The 22,158-nt window shown below is 34.2% G+C and overlaps 1 protein-coding gene across 1 annotated transcript in view; it reads left to right on the forward strand.

Annotated features, from left to right (window-relative positions):
* The window catches only part of HSPA4L (heat shock protein family A (Hsp70) member 4 like), a 43,202-nt gene that overhangs the window by 15,454 nt on the left and 5,590 nt on the right, over positions 1-22,158 (forward strand). Inside the window, exons 7-17 of the mRNA XM_033134355.1 lie at positions 1,477-1,721; positions 1,847-1,923; positions 2,590-2,741; positions 3,204-3,310; positions 5,678-5,811; positions 7,415-7,614; positions 10,544-10,642; positions 12,322-12,459; positions 14,954-15,079; positions 15,372-15,479; positions 17,300-17,419. Coding sequence (XP_032990246.1) covers positions 1,477-1,721; positions 1,847-1,923; positions 2,590-2,741; positions 3,204-3,310; positions 5,678-5,811; positions 7,415-7,614; positions 10,544-10,642; positions 12,322-12,459; positions 14,954-15,079; positions 15,372-15,479; positions 17,300-17,419 — 1,506 coding nt within the window. The remainder of the gene's footprint in view (positions 1-1,476; positions 1,722-1,846; positions 1,924-2,589; positions 2,742-3,203; positions 3,311-5,677; positions 5,812-7,414; positions 7,615-10,543; positions 10,643-12,321; positions 12,460-14,953; positions 15,080-15,371; positions 15,480-17,299; positions 17,420-22,158) is intronic.

A 22,158-nucleotide genomic window follows, 5' to 3' on the forward strand; every position in this document is an offset into this window, starting at 1 on the left:
ATCTTCTTATAGTCTATATTTGGTTTTAGGTTGATTTGTATGTTGATTATCTTACCCAGATTTACACACTCTCTCTCTCCATTATGCACACATGCAGAATTTACATAGAGGTGAAATGCTTTGGGTTATCCAACACCTTTAGAGCTTTTTGTCTTATAGTTTATATTACTATAATAACATCCTTATAATCAGAAAATTAAAGGAAAATGACTAATACTGATTATAGGGTAGTTTTCTATAAATTAATGTAAACCTTGGTATTTAGTTTTGAATTTTAACTTAATTAAAAAACATTTTCCTTCCTTTTTAGTTAGATACCCTGTTTACCCGAAAATAAGACCTAGCCGGACCATCAGTTCTAATGCGTCTTTTGGAGCAAAAATTAATATAAGACCCAGTCTTATATTATATTATATTGTATTAAATTAGTATAAGACTGGGTCTTACACTAATTTTTGCTCCAAAAGACGCATTAGAGCGGATGGTCCGGCTAGGTCTTATTTTCGGGGAAACATGGTACCTTAGAGTAGATCATAGACCCCTTTGAAAGTCTGATAAAAGCTATGGCCTTTTCTCCAGAAGGATGCGCATTCACGCTTGTCTCATACCAACACAATTTTGCATTTAATTTTGAGTAATACTGGACATTGTGAAAAGTCTATCCATGGATTTTCGTGCTAGTCTGTGGAATGACATACCAGTGAGATTATGCTCACATACTACTGTCATTTACCACTGTTCCACCACCCAACCTTGTGAAACAAAGCTGACGACCCACACAAACAGTAGCATTCTGTTTTTTCAGTAGTCACTATTGTAAGTAGCCATTTGTACTTTCTACCTTGGGGAGAGAGACTAGGTGTCTTCTGTGTTTTCAAGAGCTCTAGTGTTGAAGTTTTGTGACTTGTCTATTCCTCTCCTACCCAGCTACTGGCTGGGCTTATTGCTCAGCAGGCTTACTATATTAAATTTTTGTCTCTCTTCACTGTTATTTATTTTTTTCGTCTCGTATTCTTTTGTTTTAGTTTATTAATAATTGAAGGGCTAATTCTTGATCTATAAATGATCAATTACAGTATTTTAGATTTAATCCTTAAATAAGCTGCTTTGTCTTTGGTTATGTGCTTAGGACCATTTCTTTGTTTTCCTAAACTTAGTTTTTGGCCTACCTGTTCAGTGCTGTTGTAGAACCAGAGGATGTGAAATGATGAAGTTTTAGTTGTTGTAACTCAGTGATTTCAAATTACGTTTAAATTATGATATGTGGGTCTGTAATCTAAAACAGATAATTTAGAATGGATAAATATATTAGCTAAATATAAATGATAATTAATATAAGTGATTCCAAATTTTGCACCCCTGTGGTTTTTGACAAGGTTTTTTGGCTTTGATTTTAATTTTAAAAGGTTTTTGTTATTGTTATTTTGAAAGCATCTATATTTATGAAAATTCAGTTCTGATTTTTCAATTAAACAGGTCTTGGCTACCACCTTTGATCCATATTTGGGTGGCAGGAACTTTGATGAGGCTTTAGTAGACTACTTCTGTGAAGAATTCAAGACCAAATATAAGATAAATGTGAAAGAAAACTGTCGGGCCTTGTTGCGTTTATATCAGGAATGTGAAAAACTGAAGAAGCTAATGAGTGCAAATGCATCAGATCTTCCACTGAACATTGAGTGTTTCATGAATGACCTTGATGTTTCTAGTAAAATGAACAGGTACTATGTATGTTTTTAGTTTGAAAAGTGTTTGCTTATTTTATAATAATTAGATTCTGTTATTTTAGAAGACATACTCATTTTTTAGATCTCAAAATAGTGAATTTTATTTCTTTTTCCCACAGGGCTCAATTTGAACAATTATGTGCTTCCCTCTTGGCCAGGGTTGAACCACCATTAAAAGCAGTAATGGAACAAGCTAGTAAGTGGAAATTACTAGGCTAACCATCAAAACTATCATGTTGTTACTCTCTTAAATGGGGTAGGAAATGGTAAAAGCAGTAAAAACTTCATGTGTTTTTTAAAGATTTGTATTTTTTATTTTAGAGAAGATTATAACTCATTCTTAATTCGTATGAGTAGGGCACTAGAAATCTGGGTTTATGAGAACTCCTCCTGGTCCATTTTATGGTTTATATCTTAAAACTAACGCTGGTTATGTTTGGAGGTGTTTTTATATAGGTATATAGAAGATTCTAAGATGAAAGTACAGTAGAAATGGGGACAGGATTGTTTCTTGTTAAGGTTTTAGTAATCAATTAAAAACATCCTATGGGGATTTGTGAGATGGAAGTTAGAAAACTGAAGGACTCTGAAGAGTCCTTTTAAAGCTCATGAGGTGCTTTTCTCTTCTTATTGTCACTCTGTCATCTTATTGTCGTCACTCCATGTGCAGTGCCTGACACATATATAATTAATATTTATTAAATTTTGCCTTTTTCCAAAATTTGTTTTTATGTTCTTTCCACTTATTCTTGTTTGAACAAATTAAAAAATGTACTTTTTTTAAAAAGTGCTTTCCAAAGTACTTTTCACATTTTGTAAAGACTGTTTTATTTTTCACAAATAAAAACATTCTCCTTTCTAGACTTACAACGTGAAGACATAAGTAGTATAGAAATTGTAGGGGGAGCAACGCGAATTCCTGCAGTGAAGGAACAAATCACTAAATTCTTTCTTAAAGACATAAGTACCACATTAAATGCTGATGAAGCTGTTGCAAGAGGATGTGCATTACAGGTATGATTATTAGTCTTTTTTTTTTTTTTTAAGAATGTGTTTTGCCAGAAATATGGTGGTAAGCCTAAAGGGAATTTTAATATTATCTGTTCTGACCGCTTGTCAGTAGGCTAAAGTAAATTGAAATTGTTCGTGAAAAGTAGGTCTTCTGTCTTTCCCACTTACATTTTTAAACTGTCACAATATGTCTCTAATTGTACTTAAAGAACATTTATTTTATGAATTCTTGTAATTATTTACATTTAAATTCTGTTTTGAGATTTAAAAGTATTTTATATTAAATTTTTGTATGGTCACAGAAAGAGTACTCTGACACGTTTAAATTATAGCTAGTTACTTTAAACGTAATTTTTATAATGTAACAATTTTATTATAAGAACTTTATTAAGCAGTTTAATCAAGAGTAACCTAGGGTATGTTTTGTGTTTGTTAATTTAAACATGGTGTACATCTTATTTGCAGTGTGCAATTCTCTCACCAGCATTTAAAGTGCGTGAATTTTCCATAACAGACGTTGTTCCCTATTCAATCACATTAAGATGGAAGACCTCTTTTGAAGATGGAACTGGGTAAGTGACTTTTAAAGCCTTGGTTAGAACCTGTCATAAATAACCAATTGAACATACTTTTGTGAATGAAAGGAACTTACACTTCTTAAAATTTTCAAACACATTTAAATAAAATGTTATGAAGAAGAACATAAAAACGATATATAATCTGTAAATCATGAAAACATTTTTAATATTTTATTATAAAAGTGAAATCTTATTTTCAAATAAAAATCGTAGGATAGGTATTTAACAACCTGCATTTGCCATATCCCATCTCCTCCTTTGCCCATTTTACAGAGGTAACCATTGTTAACAGCTAAGTGTGTATCGGTCTAGCCAGTCACTTAGAAGAAATACCCAAGAATAAAAGCGTGCCCTTTTTAATGCATACATCGATCATCTATGACTTCCAGTGCAACTTGCTTTTTTAAATATGTTACATATTACCTTTCCATGCCAACAGACAGTAATTTTTTTCAACAATCGTTTATACCATAATTCATTTAACCAATACACTTGAAAGTCACATTTTTCCGTGTTGAGCAGTGCTATTGGGAACATCCTTGTACACATTTCCTTGTTTAGTTGTATTTGGTGTATCTGTAAGATAACTGTAGGAGTGAAATTGAGCCGAAGAGTATGAACATTTGTTTTAACTAATACTGCCAAATTATCAATTTATATTCCTGTTAACATGGTGTTAGATTATCTGTTGTAGCTCTTTTTCTCCTATACTTTTAACAGTCTAACAGTAAAAATACAGTACTTTGTCACTAAATTTTTATTTTTAATTATTGTGAGCTACAGTCTTTTTATATTTGTATTAACATTTACATTTTCATTTCCATGGATTGGCAGAATTTAAATACCTTGCTTTCCTACCAAAATAAAACTTTGTGTTTCAAATACTATATTTGACTATTTTTCAGAAGCTTGTGTAATACAATAAAGCTGTATTTAATTTTTGAAGTTGCTTTTAAATTGTTTGTTCTGTGTACTATACATCAACACTAAGAAATTGAAATTTTGCACAGATTTCAAAAAGATGGATTATTAATCTCATCTGAACATTTTGCAGAGCATTTAAATCACATGTGTTAATGTCAGTTTCGAGGCCAGAAATATTCTTTAAAGCTATTTTCATTTAAAGGTATAAGTGATTCAGGAAAAAAATTGTAAGGAAACGTATGGGGAATTAAATTGAAAAGTAAATATATCCTTTTGAAGGAAATGGTGGTAGGTTCTTGAATAGCAGGATAGAGGGAAAAGTCCATGAATGTGAAATTTTCAAACCTTGCATAATTAATCGGATGATGCTATAGTATTAAAGCAATGAGTTTATAAACAATAGTTATAAATCATTTCTGTTACACTATTTAAGTAATAGGAATTACTTTGTAGGTTTTAAAATTCACTGTGATGGAAAGACGATACTGTTAAGGACGTTATAATATTAACTGAAAAAAATGGAATATGGAGTTTAGATCAAAGTGTCAGTGTAAATTTATACGGTTGACAGCTGTACTGTGGTTATACTGTGTTTCCCCCAAAATAAGACCTAGCCAGACAGTCAGCTCTAATGCAGCTTTTGGAGCAAAAATTAATGTAAGACCGGGTTTTACATTATATGATATTATATCAGACATGGTCTTATATAAGTCCCGATCTTACAGTTAAATAAGACCGGGTCTTATATTAATTTTTGCTCCAAAAGATGCATTAGAACTGATTGTCCAGCTAGGTCTTATTTTCAGGAAAACACAGTTTTAGAGAATATCTCTATTAGAAAATACACATTGAAGTAGTTAGGAGTAAAGAGCTATAAATGTATGTAGCACCCTCAATTCGTTCAGAAAAAAATATACACATTGCACCGATAATGTGTGTTCACTCAAATGATAAAATAAATGGGAGTAAAATGTTCACAGTAGCAAATCTAGGTAGAAGTTATATATGGGTGTTCTTTGTCCTTTTTGCACCTTTCTGTAAGTTTGAAATTATTTCCAAAGAAAAGTTCTTTTTAAAAAAAACTAGAATAAAAATGGTTACAAATGACATGTATTTTGGGAACTAATGAATAAGATTTGGACTTCATATGTGAACAAAAAAGTAATCCCTATGTATTGGCCTTAAGATATAACTGTTTTCGGGTGATTTTTTTCTTTTTAGTAGTATAGAATTGTCTATTACTATGATAGTCTAGAAACTTGGAACCATAAGCCTATGAAAATGCAGGTTTATATCAAAAACAAATTCCTTTTTTTATATTTATCCATAGAGGTCTTTGTAATTGCTGCTTATGGATTAAAAATGAGACGGATTTTGTAACTAGCTTCATCAGCAACTTTTGTTTGTTTTTAACAGTGTTTTCCCATTCCATTTTAGGGAATGTGAAGTATTCTGTAAGAACCATCCTGCCCCATTCTCAAAAGTCATTACTTTCCACAAAAAGGAACCATTTGAATTAGAAGCATTTTATACTAATTTACATGACGTGCCTTATCCTGATCCAAGAATTGGTGAGAGAACTCAAAAAAAATTTCATAAATTTTGGCCTTTTATAAATATGTTAATACTTGAATCAGTGAAACAAATAAATTGATATTTAAGCTAAGCTAACACTGGATTTTTTAAACAAAGATATTTTTACCTTTTTCTAAACATGCACTATTTAGTGCTCAGAGGTTATTTCTGGAATAACAGCAGGTTTGAGAATTTTTAATTCATTTTGACAGCTGTATTTAAAATGCTTTGTAATTGGCCTGAAAGGTTTGGGTGAGGGTTATTTTTTAATGGAAAAACTCATTAATCAGTAAACTGTAGTTGTGCTGCCAAACTATGTATTCTTGTTTGAAACTTATATTCAGTGGCAACAAATAGAGTATTATTGGATTAATATGAAAGTAAGAACAGGAGACTGTGGTATCCATTTTAGTTGAGTAATATTTTTGAAGATACAAAACAGTATGAAGGAATAATTTTTAAGTTTTAAAATTCTCCATATGTACTGCTTTTACTGATAGGCTAGAAAGGGGACGACGTAAATATTTCAAGTACATTATTTAAAGTAGTAGATATAAATTATTGAAGGTGGTATTAGTTTTCCAGCGCTTTTGTAACAAAGTACCACAAACATGGTGGCTTAAACAATAGAAATTTGGCTCACAGTTCTGCAGGCTAGAAGTCCAAAATCAAGGTGTTGGCTGGATTGCTTCCTTTGAGGGCTGTGAGGGAAGGATCCATTCCAGACCTCTCTTCTTGGTTTGTGGATGGCCATCTTCATGTTCACATAACATTCTCTCTATGTGTATGTCTCCAAATATGGATACCAGTTATTGGATTACAGCCCACTCTGATGACCTCATTTTAACTTGATTAACTACTGTTGAGACCCTGTCTTCAAATAAGGTCACCTTCCGAAGTACTGGACAGTAGGACTTCAACTTGAATTTGGGGGTGGGAAACAATTCAACCCTCAATACTGGTCAACCAGATTTTTTACTACTCGGTTTTTCTGTCTAGTATTCTCTCTCTACTATGGATATCATTATATATTTGAGATTTTTTTTTTTTTGGAAAAATAAAACATCTTTTTGAAAGTGAAAAATTAATAAGACCTCTGTAGGTATTAGTGACTAAATAACTTTAGCAATTTTGCTATAGGAAAAATCCAGGAAATGTTTAAATTGCTTTATTTATGAGTTACCAAGATGATTATGATTTGCAAAGCTTGTAGCAAAAAGGGGTAATATCTATTTGGTTTTCAAGATCAGAAATTGAATTTCGTTATTTTGGTTTTAGAGTAGCAATGTTATAAACTATACTTAAAGGTTATATTCCCCTGAGTCTGATTGTGCTTGGTTAAAATCCCAACTCATTTTTCCTAGCCTGGATGATTTTGGGCAGGTTGCTTAACCTTTCTGAGTTTTAATACCAGGTTTATTAAGGTGTAAAAACGGTGATCTGGGGATAATGTCTATCCCACAGTAATAAATCTGGATGTGATAATAATTTTACAATTATTTGCCAGCATAAGAAAGATGATAGTCAGATTATTGAATTAATGAATTGGATGAGTTACTCTGAAGCCCATGTACTGATCAAAGCTCTTTTTTCCTTAAGGGAGCTTCACTATTCAGAATGTTTTTCCACAGTCTGATGGTGATAGTTCCAAAGTAAAGGTTAAAGTTCGCATTAATATCCACGGAATCTTCAGTGTGGCCAGTGCATCAGTAATTGAGAAGCAAAATGTAGAAGGGGATCACAGTGATATGCCTATGGAGACAGAAACTTCTTTTAAGAATGAAAGCAAAGATGATGTGGTATGTAAGAATTCCATCTCAGGTTCCTCTGATAAAAAAATAGATACTAGTATCTGAATCACAATTGGTACTTTAATAGTGTAAGACATTAATTTCCAAGATTTTGCTCTGAAGTTCTGCTGCAGGAATCAGTACAAACTTTTTAAATAAAAGCAACAAGGAACAATTCTGTTTTAAATTCTGTACATCTTTCACATTGTAACATAGTTTTCAGAGACTGCACCTTTCACAGCATTATATGGAACATGCGCATATGTATGTTGGGAGTTTTCTTTCCTAAATTCGTCTTTATTTCCATTAAAATCATATAGCTAGCTTTTTCAGCTTACAAATAAAATCAATTCAGATTGATAAATTTTGAACTGTACACACACATATTTTAGATTGAAAATAAATGCTTGATAAAGAATTTTTCAGGGCTCAGGGGATGCTGTTGAGCAGAAAAACGTGCTGTACATTCAGTAATCCTCAAGGACAGATTTTTGACCGTTTATTTCTTTATGAAAAAGTTTGGGACACTAAGTCTGTATTTACTCCTGGTGTGCTGTAGAAGGTATCTTAAGAGAACATGGTTACATTCCATTGCACAAAGTTTTCATCTTTTTATGTACAATATTTTTAATGGCATGTGTTAGATTTCTTTTTTCCAATCATAATTAGAGATGCCTAGATTTTTTTCATGTATTTGTGCATATTTTGAATGGATTTTTGGTGTCAGATGAATGCTAAACTTACCAGGATCACTTTGTAAGTTATATAAATGTTCTACACCTGAAACTGATATAGTAATATTTATTTAAAAAAAAGAATGGGTTTTTTTGATAAGTTTCAAGATAATTTCTTCCTTGTGAAGGTTATCTTTTCGTTTGTTTTTATTCATAAGGATTGTAAAATCTTCCAGATTTGATCAGAATTCTACCACTACTCTTTAAAATACTTCATTTAAGGACCATGGCATTTTCTTTCATTCTACTCATGTATTATTTTGCTAGTCTTGTTTACTTGAACTGAGGAGAAGAAAATGTCCTAATGTGTTGTGAAGATACAGTCAATTTTTCATAAATTATCATTAAGAATAATAGGTGAAAACTAATTTTCTTAATTGTAGTTCTTAATAACTTGTAGCAGAGATAAATTTAATCCATTGAGATTAATTTTTACTCACATTGAGAGAACTCTGTATGCCTTCTATGATGAGTTCTTCATAACCATTTCAACCTTCTTTTTCTTAAAAGTGTCTGCTGAGACTTTTAGTTGTTTGTATATAATATTAGTGAATCCTGGACACTAAAAACCAGAATGTGGCACCCATTTCCTGCCTCTCTAGCATTTCTGATTTGCTGCTGTGTTTTAATGTATCTGAAACTGGCATGGGTCTTGCAAATGATATTTTCTATTCATAGTTGCCGATGGCAGCAATAATGCCATAGTTTTCATCACCTGTACAGTGTGAACTTAGTTGTTATTCTTAATGGCAGGAGTAGACAATTGCAACCCCTTGACATTTCAGTTAACAAGTTCAAGAAAGGAACACAAGTTCTGGTTGTTGTCTGAAAACAATCTACTGACTGACTCCACCTGGTAAGATAAAGAAAACACCATCATAAAACTTGCAAAATAGGTGTCAGTGGCTTATTAAGAAGATATTAGAGACTCATACTGGAGCAATTTTTAAACAAATGGTATGTCACTAATGGTCTCGATGGCACAAAGGACAGTGCTTTGTGGAAGAATACAGACATTGACAACTGAATTGAATGATTTAGAAGCATTGGATTCTGAATGTGAAGTTTTAAAACTTTATATTAACCACTTTATTTGTTTAATTCTTTAAAGATATATATACACAATAGAACAGCTCCTTAAATAAGTATAAAGTAAAAAGGCTAAGTGATAAAACATTTTGGCGATTTAATTGGCAGCATTTTTTTTTATAGTATTACATGAAATGGAGTTAATATATTTATCTCTTCCTACATTATCCCAAGTCACCACTGTCACTTCTTTCACTGTTCCTCAATCACAGGGTAGGAGAAATTGTACAGTTGGAAGGGAAGGGTCAGGGGGAGTTGGACCATCATAAATAATAAATAATTGACCTTGTAACTACTAAGAACACTTCTAACTTGTTTTTCTCCTTGGTACAAATAAGCCTTTATTCAGGGTAGCCTTCTGGGTTTATATATTTGCATAATTCCAGATGTATTAGAAGTCTTAAATTACACTGATTCCTGAAGTCCAAACTATCTTTTTGGGTGGATGGTCATAGATAAAATTAAGAAAACCAGAAAAATCTAATACTTAACGAACGATTCTGTGCCAACTAGAGGGTCCATTTTGGCAGTTGAAAGTTTGTCTTTTTTACAGTAAAAATGTTTTTTATGTTTATGTTGTAATAATTCAGAGAAATTTACTTTAACAATTTTGATGTATTGAGTATTTTACTACATTTTAAAAAAGCAACCAACACAGCCAACTTTATTTGTGAAACAAGGAAAATAAAGGCATACTTCTCTTAAAAAAAAAAAATAAAAATAATTGGATTTATGTAATACATAAATTTTGTGTCTTTTACACTTTAGTTTTCCTTCTTTAAGTTCTTTATTAACATTTTTCATGTCAAGTTTAATTTTGTTAAAGCTTGCTTTTGTGAATCTAGGTTTATAAATTTGACCTGAAAATTTTCCATTTATTTTGCAGTGTTTTGGCCACAGGTGAATGAAACAAAATTTATTCATAGCATCAAATAGATCTTTTCATTTTACTTACCTCTTATTTGTAGTTATTCTCATTTGAAAAACAATGAACTTTTACTTTACTGTGTTCACACAGTTCAAAATAGTCTTGAACTCTAAGATACTGTTTATTAAAAAAACAAAGAACAAGAAAGACTCTACAAATACTATCAATTACATATTTTTCTTTTCAGGATAAAATGCAGGTTGACCAAGAAGAAGGAAGTCATCAAAAATGTCACTCTGAACACACCCCAGAAGAGGAAATTGATCATACAGGAACCAAAACAAAGGTTTGTTTTACTATTTCTATAGTTGTGTCTTTTTGCGATTGATAATTTGAGTTAATATATTTACTTTAGAATGCATGCTTTTAATACACTTGATATTTTTAATCTTCGTACTGTGGAATTGTATTGAAAGCCTATAACCAAAATAAATACATTTCAAAGATTTATATTAGAGGATTTTTTTTAAAGAATTAACTCTGACAATAGTATATGTAAAATTAACTTCTTGGTAGGAAAAAAATGTGTTTTTTGGTAAGTTTTTTTCTCATTAAAAGTAGAAAATGAAATAAGCCCAATGAAGAAAACTTAAGTTAGCAGTTGCCCTGCATTTCAAAGTTAACCACTGTAAGCATTTGGGTGCATAATAGTATATTTTCTTTGTGCAAAAACAAATATTTTTGAAAGTGAAAATTTAAAGGATAAATGACTCTGTTATTGAGAGGCATTGTTTTACTGAGACAATCATTGCCCACAAAAGACGGCAGAGACACTGTCCCAAAACACCCAGATGAATGTTGCTACGGCTCTAAACGTTCGTCTTCCACAGATTTTTCTAACCTGAACAGAATTTAATCTGTTGGTTGGCTGTATAGATTTTTGCTGAGGTTATAACAATCCAGTTTTAAATCCTAGGCTCTTAAGTAATTTAAAACCTGAAACCTATTTTTCTAATTTTTTTTTTTACCCAGTATTTTTTGTTTATAATTGTTTTTAACACCTTTATTAGTATATAGTTTACATACCATACAATTTGCCCATTTAAGTGTACAGTTCAATGGTATTTTAATATATTTGGAGTTTTGTGGCCATTATCACAATCAATTTTATAACATTTTCATCCCCCCAGAAAGAAGCCCTGTACCCTTAGCAGTAACTCCTGTTCTTCCCTAACCCTTTCCCTGCCAGCTCGAGGCAACCATTAATCTTTCTGTTTCTCTACATTTGCCTATTCTGGACATTTCGTATAAATATGGTCATACCATATGTGGTCCTTTGTGACTGACTTCTTTCACTAATGTCTTCAAGGTTCATCCAGGTTGTAGGATGTATTGATACTTCATTCCTTTTTATGGATGAATAATATTGCATTTTATAGATTCGTACCACATTTTATTTATCTATTCATCAGCTAATGGACATGTAGATTGTGTCTACGTACTTTTTGACTGTTAAGAATAATGCTATTATAAACAATCATGTACAAGTTTTTGTATGGCTGTATGTTTTCATTTTTCTTGGTCATGTACCTAGGACTGGAATTGCTGGGTCACATGGTATCTCTGTGTTTAGTATTTTGAACGATTGCTAAACTGTTTCAAAATGGCAGCATATTTTACAGTCTTGCCTGTAGTATGTGAGGGTTCCAATTTCTCCACTTCCTCACCAACTCTTGTCATTTTCCATTTTTTATATTATAGCCATCATAGTGGGTGTGAAGTGGCATCTCATTGTGGTTTTGTTTTGAATTTCCAGCCCAATGTTTTTTATGTGGAAAGGTTTAGTGTACACAGAGTATAAAATATTACTAGCATTAAAGCAGTGTTTTTAAATAAAGTATAGTAGATGGTAATAGTTTTGTTTGATTTTATTTTTTTGTTTCATCTGAAATTACTCTGTTAAATCTATTTTTATAAGCTAGTTTTAGAAATTTGCACTATGATTTTCTTGCATTTCTTTTGCAGTCGGCTCCCTCAGACAAACAAGACCGATTAAACCAGACCATTAAAAAAGGAAAAATCAAGAGTATTGACCTACCTATCCAGAGTAGCCTGTGTAGACAATTGGGCCAAGATCTTATCAACAGCTACATTGAAAATGAGGTATATAAATCTGAGTTGATATTGAAATAGGTGGTAGTGTATTCTGAGATTTTTGTAGGAATCAATGATTATCCCCCATATTTGGGGAACTAGTCTGTAACTCTTAAGGAATTAGTAAATATAATCATTCAACTACTTTATTTGGGATGAAATATTGAGCTGTATTAATGTCATGTACAGGGTAGTTTTCAACTTAGTTATATGAAATACATGGATTGTTTCCACTATAAAGAAAGACCATTCCAACAGTAATGATTCTTAGCCCCTTTTATTCTACCTTTAACACTCAGCAGACATCATCAAATGAGGAAGTATTAGCAGTTCACCTCTTCTAATATGTTGTTCTTGAAGATTGAGGCTCTATTCACAATGCTTTCTGATTTCCATTTAATGCTTTTTAAAATCCGTTCTCATTCTTGAAATTTTCTTTACGTGGCTAAATGTTTAATTTTAGTCTCTTAAAGAGTTTAGTTTCTTTACCAGTAGTTATGTAATAAGTAATTTATTTTTATTTTTCAAATTCACATTTCAGTGATGGTTCCTAATTTCCACAGGCTTGGCTGGCAGTAAAGGCCACTTCTGTTTGAAGTGCCCTAGTATTCTTCCTTCTGCTGACTTTAGTCTAGGAATTTCTTCAAGAGAGTTTGACTTTATAGTGCTTGCTCTTCTTACCTGCCTACATCACTATCATTAATTAGTCAAGGTTGCATTTTATATGAAGCAAGCATTCCTGGACACCCTGAATAATTCAGAATTTGTATGTTTTGAGACTAGTTTTCCCAAAGGAATGAATTGTGGGGAAGCGTGACTGTGGCAAATTTGGGGTATAAAATATTTCTTATATTTTTAAGTGTCTCACTATTCTAAATTCACAAATGTCAGTACAGTGCAGTCTTGTGTTTAAAATACTATGTTTTTGTTAAAATGAAAATTTTGTTGTTTAAGAATTACAATCCTCAGATTATTTTTTTGCTTTTGATTATAACAGTAGTAATTTTTAAACATTTTGATACCTTATTTAATCCTCACAACAACTCTGACATGTAGGGATTACTAGGGATCTACATTTTACTGATGAGGAAACAGGTACAGGTAGACTAAATTACCCAAGGTCAGAGAGTAACCTTTAATTTGGATCCAGGTAGCCTGTTTCCAAGGCTCAAGATCACAACCACTCTACTATAGTCTGTCCCAGGGCTAACGTTTAATCAGCGCCAGTTACGTGCCAGGCACTGTACTAAATAATTTATGTGAATTATGTCAATTTTATCAATAGTCTATGAACTAAATAGGAATATGCTGTCTATTTTAGGATAAGAAAACTGAGGTTGAGAGGTTAGGTGTCTCTTCTGAGATCTCAAAGCTAGCAAATGGGGAACCTAGGATTTGAACCCAAGTACCGTGTTTCCCTGAAAACAAGATATGATACTATATGATACTTATATGATACTATATGATACTTATATGATACTATGTAAGACCAGGTCTTATAGTAAAATACTTATATTAATTCTTATATTAATTTTTGCTCCAAAAGATGCGTTAGAGCTGATGGTCTAGCTAGGTCTTATTTTCAGGAAAACACGGTATATTCAGTGACATAGTCTGTGTGGGTTTCCTAAATAGCTTATTGAGATATAACTCACATACCATACAATTAACCCATTTAAAATGTAAAATTCAATGGATTTTGGTATATTGTCAATTTTTAATTTTGATAAAATATATATGATAAAATTTAGTATTTTGATCACTTTTAAGTGTATGACGATTCAGTGCATTATATTTACAATGTTGTGCAACCCATCACCACTATCTCCAAAATTTTTTCATCACCCCAAACAGAAAGTCTGTAACAATCAAGTAATAACTCAACATTTCTCCCTTCCTCCATCCCCCAGTAAATTAGTCCACTTTCTGTCTCTATGAATTTGCCTATTGTAGATTACTCATTTAAATGAATTCATAAAATACTTGTCCTTTCGTATCTGACTTATTGCACTTAGCAAAATGTTTTCAAGGTTTATCCATGTTCTAATGTATCAAAACTCATTCCTATTATAGTAGAATAATATTCATTGTGGATATATATTTTATCTATCCATCTGTTAATGAACAATTGAGTTGTTTCCACCTTTTGGCTGTTAAGAACAGTGCTGCAGTGAACACTGGCATACAAAAGCTGTTTGAGTTCCTGCTTTCAATTACATTGGTTATATACCTAGTAGTAAAATTGCCAGGTTATATTGTAATTCTTTTTTTAGCTTTTCAAGGAACCATCAAACTTTTCTGTCACAGCTGCAGCATTTTACATTCCCAACAACAATGTTACAAAGGTTTCTAATTCTCCACATCCTCACCAACACTTATTTTTTATTTCTTTGATTTAGTCATCCTAGTAGGTATGAAGTGGTATTTCACTGTGATTTTGGTTTCTTTTTTCCCTAATTTCTGAATATTCTTAATGGCAACTAATCTGAAATTTTTTGAATAGGGGAAGATGATAATGCAAGATAAGTTAGAGAAAGAAAGAAATGATGCTAAGAATGCTGTTGAAGAATATGTATATGATTTTAGAGACAAGCTGGGTACTGTCTATGAAAAATTCATCACACAAGAAGTAAGTCTAGATTTTACAATTTTTTACAAAAACTTTTTTTCTTGAGAATGCTAATACCGATTATGTAAATAAATGTATTAACTGTGTTACTGTCAATCTTCTTGAGTGCATTTAGGAATGGTTCTTAGGTATTTTTCCAGTTTGTGGAAGTATGGTGAACAATGTTTAAGAATAAAAAGTCAGAAAAATACGAAATTTAATTCTTTATATTTGAAAACATTGTGTCCTTCTTTGATGACTTTTATTTCTAAGAAGAACATTTTACATCTCTGTCTCTTAAATGTATACTTAGGACGTGAATAAACTGTCAGCAATATTGGAAGACACAGAAAATTGGCTTTATGAAGAAGGTGAAGACCAACCTAAACAAATTTATGTGGATAAGCTTCAAGAATTAAAGGTAACTTTTTAAAGTTATATATGAGTGTTAAGTAGAACGTTGGGTATTCCTAGAAATTATGGTGTTAACGGCACAGTGTATTTTTAAAATAAATATGTAAGAAATTACTGAGGCAGATATTCTCATTTTAAAAGCTTTTTGAGAGGTGAGTACTGATACATGATAATTGAAATCAAATAATGTATAATCATATTTGTCTATCATGGTATTCAGATATAAACATTTAGAAAATGACCAGAGTGTTAGTATTGCTTACAATCTATGTGTTTCTGAGATGTCATTATTAGTGATTTTTCAGCCTGACCTCTTCTTATCCATCAGAGGAATCACCCTTCTTCTGCTTCACTCCACCTTTACTGCTCTGATTTTGAGGAGTAATATGCTGCCCTTTGGTGTTTTCGCATTGCAACTGATGGGGACACCTGGCCAGCAAAGAACTTCAAAAATAGCACCCCTGCTCTTGAATGTTCTTTAATAAAGAAATAAGGAGACATGGCCACCAGGTTCCCTTTTTCTAGGGCAATGTGTGATTTCTAAGAAAAGACCACTATTAACTCGTTTTTTCTTGCCTGCTACCCAGGGACCCTCCACCAACCCTGAAAAAAATAATTTGGTTACAAGAAGTTCAAATTGGATGTATGACAGGAAAGTTTAGTCTCTCCTCCTTGGTGAGGATCATAGCAGTGCTTTAGCATGCACGTGAATTCCCTGGGGTTCTTAGTGAAATGCAGATTATTCAGTATAGCGAGGTGGGCCCACGATTCTCCAGTTTAACAAGCTTCCAAAAGATTCTATGCGGCTGGTCCCTGAACCACTCTTTGAGTAGCAAAGGAATATACAGGTGCAAAGTGATGACATTAATAAAGATTTCTAGAATATGGAAAGCAACCCTTTAGCTGGGGAAGAGGAGTGCAAAAGAAGTTACTTAAAAGCAAAAGAAGTTATTATCTTGCAATAATTACTTTCATGTCAATAAATTACTACCAAAGGGAATAATTAGAAATCAAGTAGAAAATTTAAGCTTATGAGAGCATTACTAAACTTCACATTGTTTATATTCTTGGTAGTTTTATTCCCCAGCTCCCTAAGAGAATATATATTTGGAGCTATAGGAACATCAAGGCAGCTGAAGCCAATAGAAATAATTGGAAAAGCCCAGAAGTATCCAAAACGGATTATTTTGCCTCAGGTGTATTAGTAACCATAAAAAGGAAAATGTTATAGAAGTTTTCATAAGCTTTACTATTTTTCTGAGATGGATTTTAGAAATTAAAAATGAAATGTTTGCTTCCCTTTCAAAAACATTTGCAATAAAAAGTATGGTATAAATACACTAAATGCAATGTAGTATCCTGGAACAGAAGAAAATGAAATCCAAATTAAGTCTGGAGTTAGTTCAGAGTAATGCACCAGTGCTGGTTTCTTACGGACAAATGTACCACGTGCTATGAGGTTAACATTAGAGGAAAGCTATGAGAGATGCTTGGCTCTGTTATTTCCTTTGTAACTTTTCTGAAAATCTAAAATTATCCTTAAATAAACTGGTTTTTACGTAAGTATATAAAGAATTGAAAGGAGTTATTCATTCTTCTAATGAATCCCCCTCCTCAAAGTTACAGAGACATTTAGAAACTCCCCATTCCAGGCACTTGGGCCAAGGGGGCAAAGGTTTTCTGTTTTGTTTTTTTTAAAAGCATTACCCTCTTAATACGGCACACATTTTATCTAACGAATAAAGTTATTATACGCAATATGCCATGTCTTCTGTTAAGAGTTTCTTTGTTGCTTTTCTTTTAAAAATAAATTTCTTACGTTAACAGAAATATGGCCAGCCTATTCAAATGAGATACATGGAACATGAAGAGAGACCAAAAGCTTTAAATGACTTGGGAAAAAAGATCCAACTTGTCATGAAAGTGATAGAAGCATACAGAAACAAGGTATTGAATTTATTATAAAGCTAACTGTTAACGATGACACGTGTGTAGACATGATGAGTGTGGGGTAAATGTAAATGTTCTCAGCTACAAAGCTGGAGCAGTTGCTACTAAATTCCAGAGACGTTGTGCACCAAACTTGAAACTTATTTTTTTGGAGAATTGTCAGTAAAGGATACTAATGAATTTAAAATAGAGTGTATCCTTTTAAATTCCCTAAAACCACATTGTAAATTAATCCAGTGACCAAATCCATTGTTTTCTTCTTAGGGATTTCATTATTGACATAGTGAAAAAGAGATTTTCTTGGGTCTTTTTTATTACAGATTTCTTTGAAGCTGGACTCTGCTAGCCTTTATTTTGTCCTTTGGCCTCTTTTTCTTTTGGTTGCTCTTTGTGTTCTAGTCCATTAGTCATTTCTAATCCTCTATACCCATTATTCTTTTATACATGTGTTACATAAGTCTGTATCACACCCTTGACCTTTTCAGTGATTTTAAGCCTTAAATATTTAGTTATACCGGGGATGCCAAAGAAAATGTATACACATGACTTCTATTCATCTTTTGTTATCAGTATATATTATTACAATTTTAATACAGTTTTTTCCTTTCTTAAAATGCGTATACATTTTTTTTTTTTTGGAACCCTCTATAAATGATATCTACATTTGGATATAACAGTAAAATTTGACAAAATTAAGCTTATTTTTTTCCCTCTAAACCAGAAGTTAGCAGACTTTTTATTTAAATGAACAAATAATAAATATTTAGGCTTTGTAGAACTTAATCTCTCTACAACTATTCAACTCTGCATTGTAGTACAAAAGCAACCATCTATGATACGTAAATGAAGGGCATGGCTGTGTTCCCAAAGTAACCCTTGAGAAAACAGGTGATCTGCAGGACAAGTTCACTGACTCCTGCTTTAACTATATAAATAGTCACTGTAATTCCCCCAGTTTTTATCATTGCCATTAAATTACATTTAAATTGCAGTGAAAACTGCATCAGTGGGCAGAGAGGCTAGCACCAGAAATAATTCAGGCAGAGTATCATAAAAATAGCATATGCGGATCAAGCACTAAAGAATTTTAAGCACTTTTACATGGATTATCTCACTTCATTCTCTCAGGTATATATATTAAAACTGCAGCACTTTAGCAATTTGTCAGGGATTATACAGGCAGTAAATGGTGGGGTTAGGATTAAAACCTAAGCATTCCAAAGTTAACGCACAAACTTAATAACTACAGTGTTTTTTACTACACAATGTGGAAAGCAGTTACTTATTTTAGAAAAAGATTTGTGAATTTTGTAAAATAAGATTGCAGTCCAGGCAACCTAGAAGAGTCCAGGTACTGATTGTGGGTGTGCCTGCCAGTGTCCAAATTGTTCGTACAGGTACAAATCAAATATAAGGCTAATGGAAAGGTAAGAAGGAGCAAGCAGACAAATGAAAACGCCAAAACTATTTCAAATGTGGTATTGGAGATTCCCGTACAGTTAACATGGCCTCGTGTTCCTGGGCTTGAGCAGTCTGTTTTCCTTTTTAATTAGTTTCAGGAGTATAAAGCAACGTAATCGTTAGACATTTACACCCCTCATAAAGTGATGACCCACCCCCCAAGCTACTACCCCTCTGACATCTTATATAGCTGTTACAGTACCATCAACTATCTTGTATATGTATGTTGTACTTCACATACTGTGACTATGTATACCTGTATATTTAGTTATAGTTGATATGCAATATTATTCTACTTCAGCTTCAGGTGTATAGTGAGTGCCTTGGCCAGGCATCTATCTACACAGTCTATGATGTGATCCCCCTGATAAGCCCAGTGCCCATCTGGCATCTTACATGATCTTTACAACGTTGTTTATTATATTCCCCATACTGTTTTAACTGCCAATTTGTATTTCTTAATGCCTTCTCCTTTTTCACCTTGCCCCCAACCCCATTCTCTTCTATCACCCTAATAGATCTAGTACCTATCTGGCACCATACCTAGTTATTACAATGTTATTGACTATATTCCCTGTGCTGTACTTTACATCCCCAAGATTACTGTGTAATAACCAATTTGTACTACTTAATCCCTTCCCCTTTCACTTTCTTTAACCCACCCACCCCCCCCACCCCCCCGTCTTAAAGAAGTCCCTCTAAAATTCCTTGTAATATGGATTGGTGGTGATGAACTACATCAGCTTTTTCTTGTCTGGGAAACTCCTTATCTGTCCTTCAATTCTAAATGATAGCTTTGCAGGGTAGAGCAATCTTGGTTATATGTCCTTGCTTTTCATCACTTGGAACATTTCCTGCAACAGTTTCTGTTGAGAAATCAGCTGCCAGTTTTATAGGGGCTCCCTTGTGGTAACTAACTGCTTTTCTCTTGCTGCTTTTAAGGTTCTTTCTTTGTCTTTAACCTTTGGCATTTTAATTATGATGTGTCTTGGTGTTGGCCTTTTTGGGTTTATCTTGTTTGGGACTCTTTGTGCACTTCCTGGGTTTCTGTGTCTATTTCCTTCACCAGGTTAGGGAAGTTTTCTGTCATTATTTCTTCAAATAGATTTTAAATTCCATGCTCTCTCTTCTCTTTCTGGTACCCCTATGATGCGAATGTGTGATATTGTCCTGGAGGCCCCTCAAATTCTCCTCAATTTGTTGGATTCCTTTTTTTTTTTTTTTTTTTCTGTTCTGGTTGGGTGTTTTCTGCTACCTTCTACATCACTAGTTGGATCCCCTGCTTCATCTAATCTGTTGATTCCCTGTAATATATTCTTCATTTCTGTTACTGTATCTTTTATTTCTGACTGGTTATTTTTCATGGTTTGTGTCTGAGTTTTATGCTTCCTAGCTCTGTTGAAGCTCTCCCTGAGATCAGTGAGCATCCTTATAACCAGTGTTTGGAACTCTGCGTCTGATAGATTGCTTGCTTGTCTCCATTTCGCTTTGTTCTTTTTCTGGAGCTTTGTTCTGTTCTTTTATTTGGGACATGTTTCTTTGTCTCCCTATTTTGGCTGTCTCCCTGTGTTTCTTTCTATATATTAGGAAGGGCTGCTATGTCTTCTGGTCTTAATAGAGTGGCCTTATGAAGTAGGTGTGCTATTGGATTCAGTGGCACAGTCTTTCTGGTCACCTCAGCCACGCACTCCAGGTGCATCCCTTGTGTGGGTTGTGGGTGCCCTCTTTCTTCTTGTAGTTGAGCCTTGGTTGACAATTGCACATCATTGCGAGGGAATGACTCTTGGGCTCGCTGGGACTGGCCTTGACTACAGGGGAAGGGTTTTTGTGCAGGGGCTGATCCTACAGAGCAGATCCTCCTCTGTAGGATCAGCCTCAGAAGGGCTCTGGTGCCTGCCCAATCTGCCCCTTGGGTGTGTCATACTTGGAGGCAGCTGGGTAATACTCCAGCTCATTTTGAAGCTGGCCACTGGGGCCACCAGCCCCAGGATCACCTTGGAGGGGATCCGCTGTAGATCAAATTCAGCCAAAGCCTGTGTGCCACCCGGGACCACCGGCAGGACCCACAAAGAAATCTACAGATGGCTGCCACCTGTGTTGTGCTTGGAAGCACCTTGAGAGGCCAAGCCACAAACCAAAGCCAGCTGCTGCTAATGCTGGCTTAGGGCATCCCAGCCAGAGGCATAGGACACGCTCAAGCCAGATGCTACTCATCTCGGTTCCACGAACCTTTGAGAGACCCTAGGAAAGTCTGCAGCTTGAGCCAAGACAGGCGCTCTGCATGAAAAAGCCACTGGAAGCGGCTTGGGTGTGCCTAAAAGTTGGGCGGGGCCAGATCTCTAATCACCAGGGTGTGGCTAACTAAAGGCAGAGACTCAGAAATGGTGGCCACCTGTGTTCACACACCAGGAAGGGGGAGGGCTCAACAAAGAAACAATGGCCTCCGCCAGCTCCCACAGCCAGGAGAAAGCTGCCTCTCCAGCCCCCATCCCAAGTCAGACAACTCATTTCCCCACCATATGTCCCTGCCACCCCTTCAGCTGCTGCCACAGCGCTGGAGCTCAGAGCGAGTGATTCCATTAGTGGGAAAGTCCACACACAGTCCCTTTAAGAGGAGCACCTGGGAGTGCAGCTGCCCTCTATCTCACTCAGTCACAATGTCCACTGGTTTTCACAACCAGAAATTATGGGGACTTCCTCTCCCCGGCACTAGAACCCTGGGCTGGGGTGGGACTGGGATCTCTCGCTCCTCTGGAGGCGGGGGGGGGGGGGACCCCCACAGTCAAAATACCTCTCCCGATCTTTAATGGTCACACACAGGTATGGGACCAACCCATTCAGTGTCTCTGCCCCTCCTACCAGTCTGGAGGTGGTTTCTGTGTGTCCTTAGCTAAAAGGCTTCCGTTCAGCTTGATTCCAGGTGATTCTCAATAATGGTTGTTTTGTAGAATAGTTGTAATTTTGATGTGGTTGTGAGAGAAGGTAAGCACAGTGTTTATCTACTGCGCTGTCTTGGTTGTCTGATTTTAGCAGTTTTCTTGAGTATGCAGGTTTAAGATACTATCCAGAGCAAAGTGAGACTTACGTTCAAGGACTTTTGAGTTTTTATTATGTGCCAGGCTCCCTTCAAGGTGCTAGAAATACAGCATCAAACAGAACATTGAACCTGTTTCTATTATGCTTCAGTGGGGAAAGGTAAATAAGAAGTCATTGTAAAATAGTCAGAGGATGATAAAAGGCTTTGGAAAAAGCAAGGGACTGCCAGAGGTAGAGGA

The sequence above is a fragment of the Rhinolophus ferrumequinum genome, chromosome 18 (assembly GCF_004115265.2).
Source record: "Rhinolophus ferrumequinum isolate MPI-CBG mRhiFer1 chromosome 18, mRhiFer1_v1.p, whole genome shotgun sequence".
NCBI lineage: Eukaryota > Metazoa > Chordata > Mammalia > Chiroptera > Rhinolophidae > Rhinolophus > Rhinolophus ferrumequinum.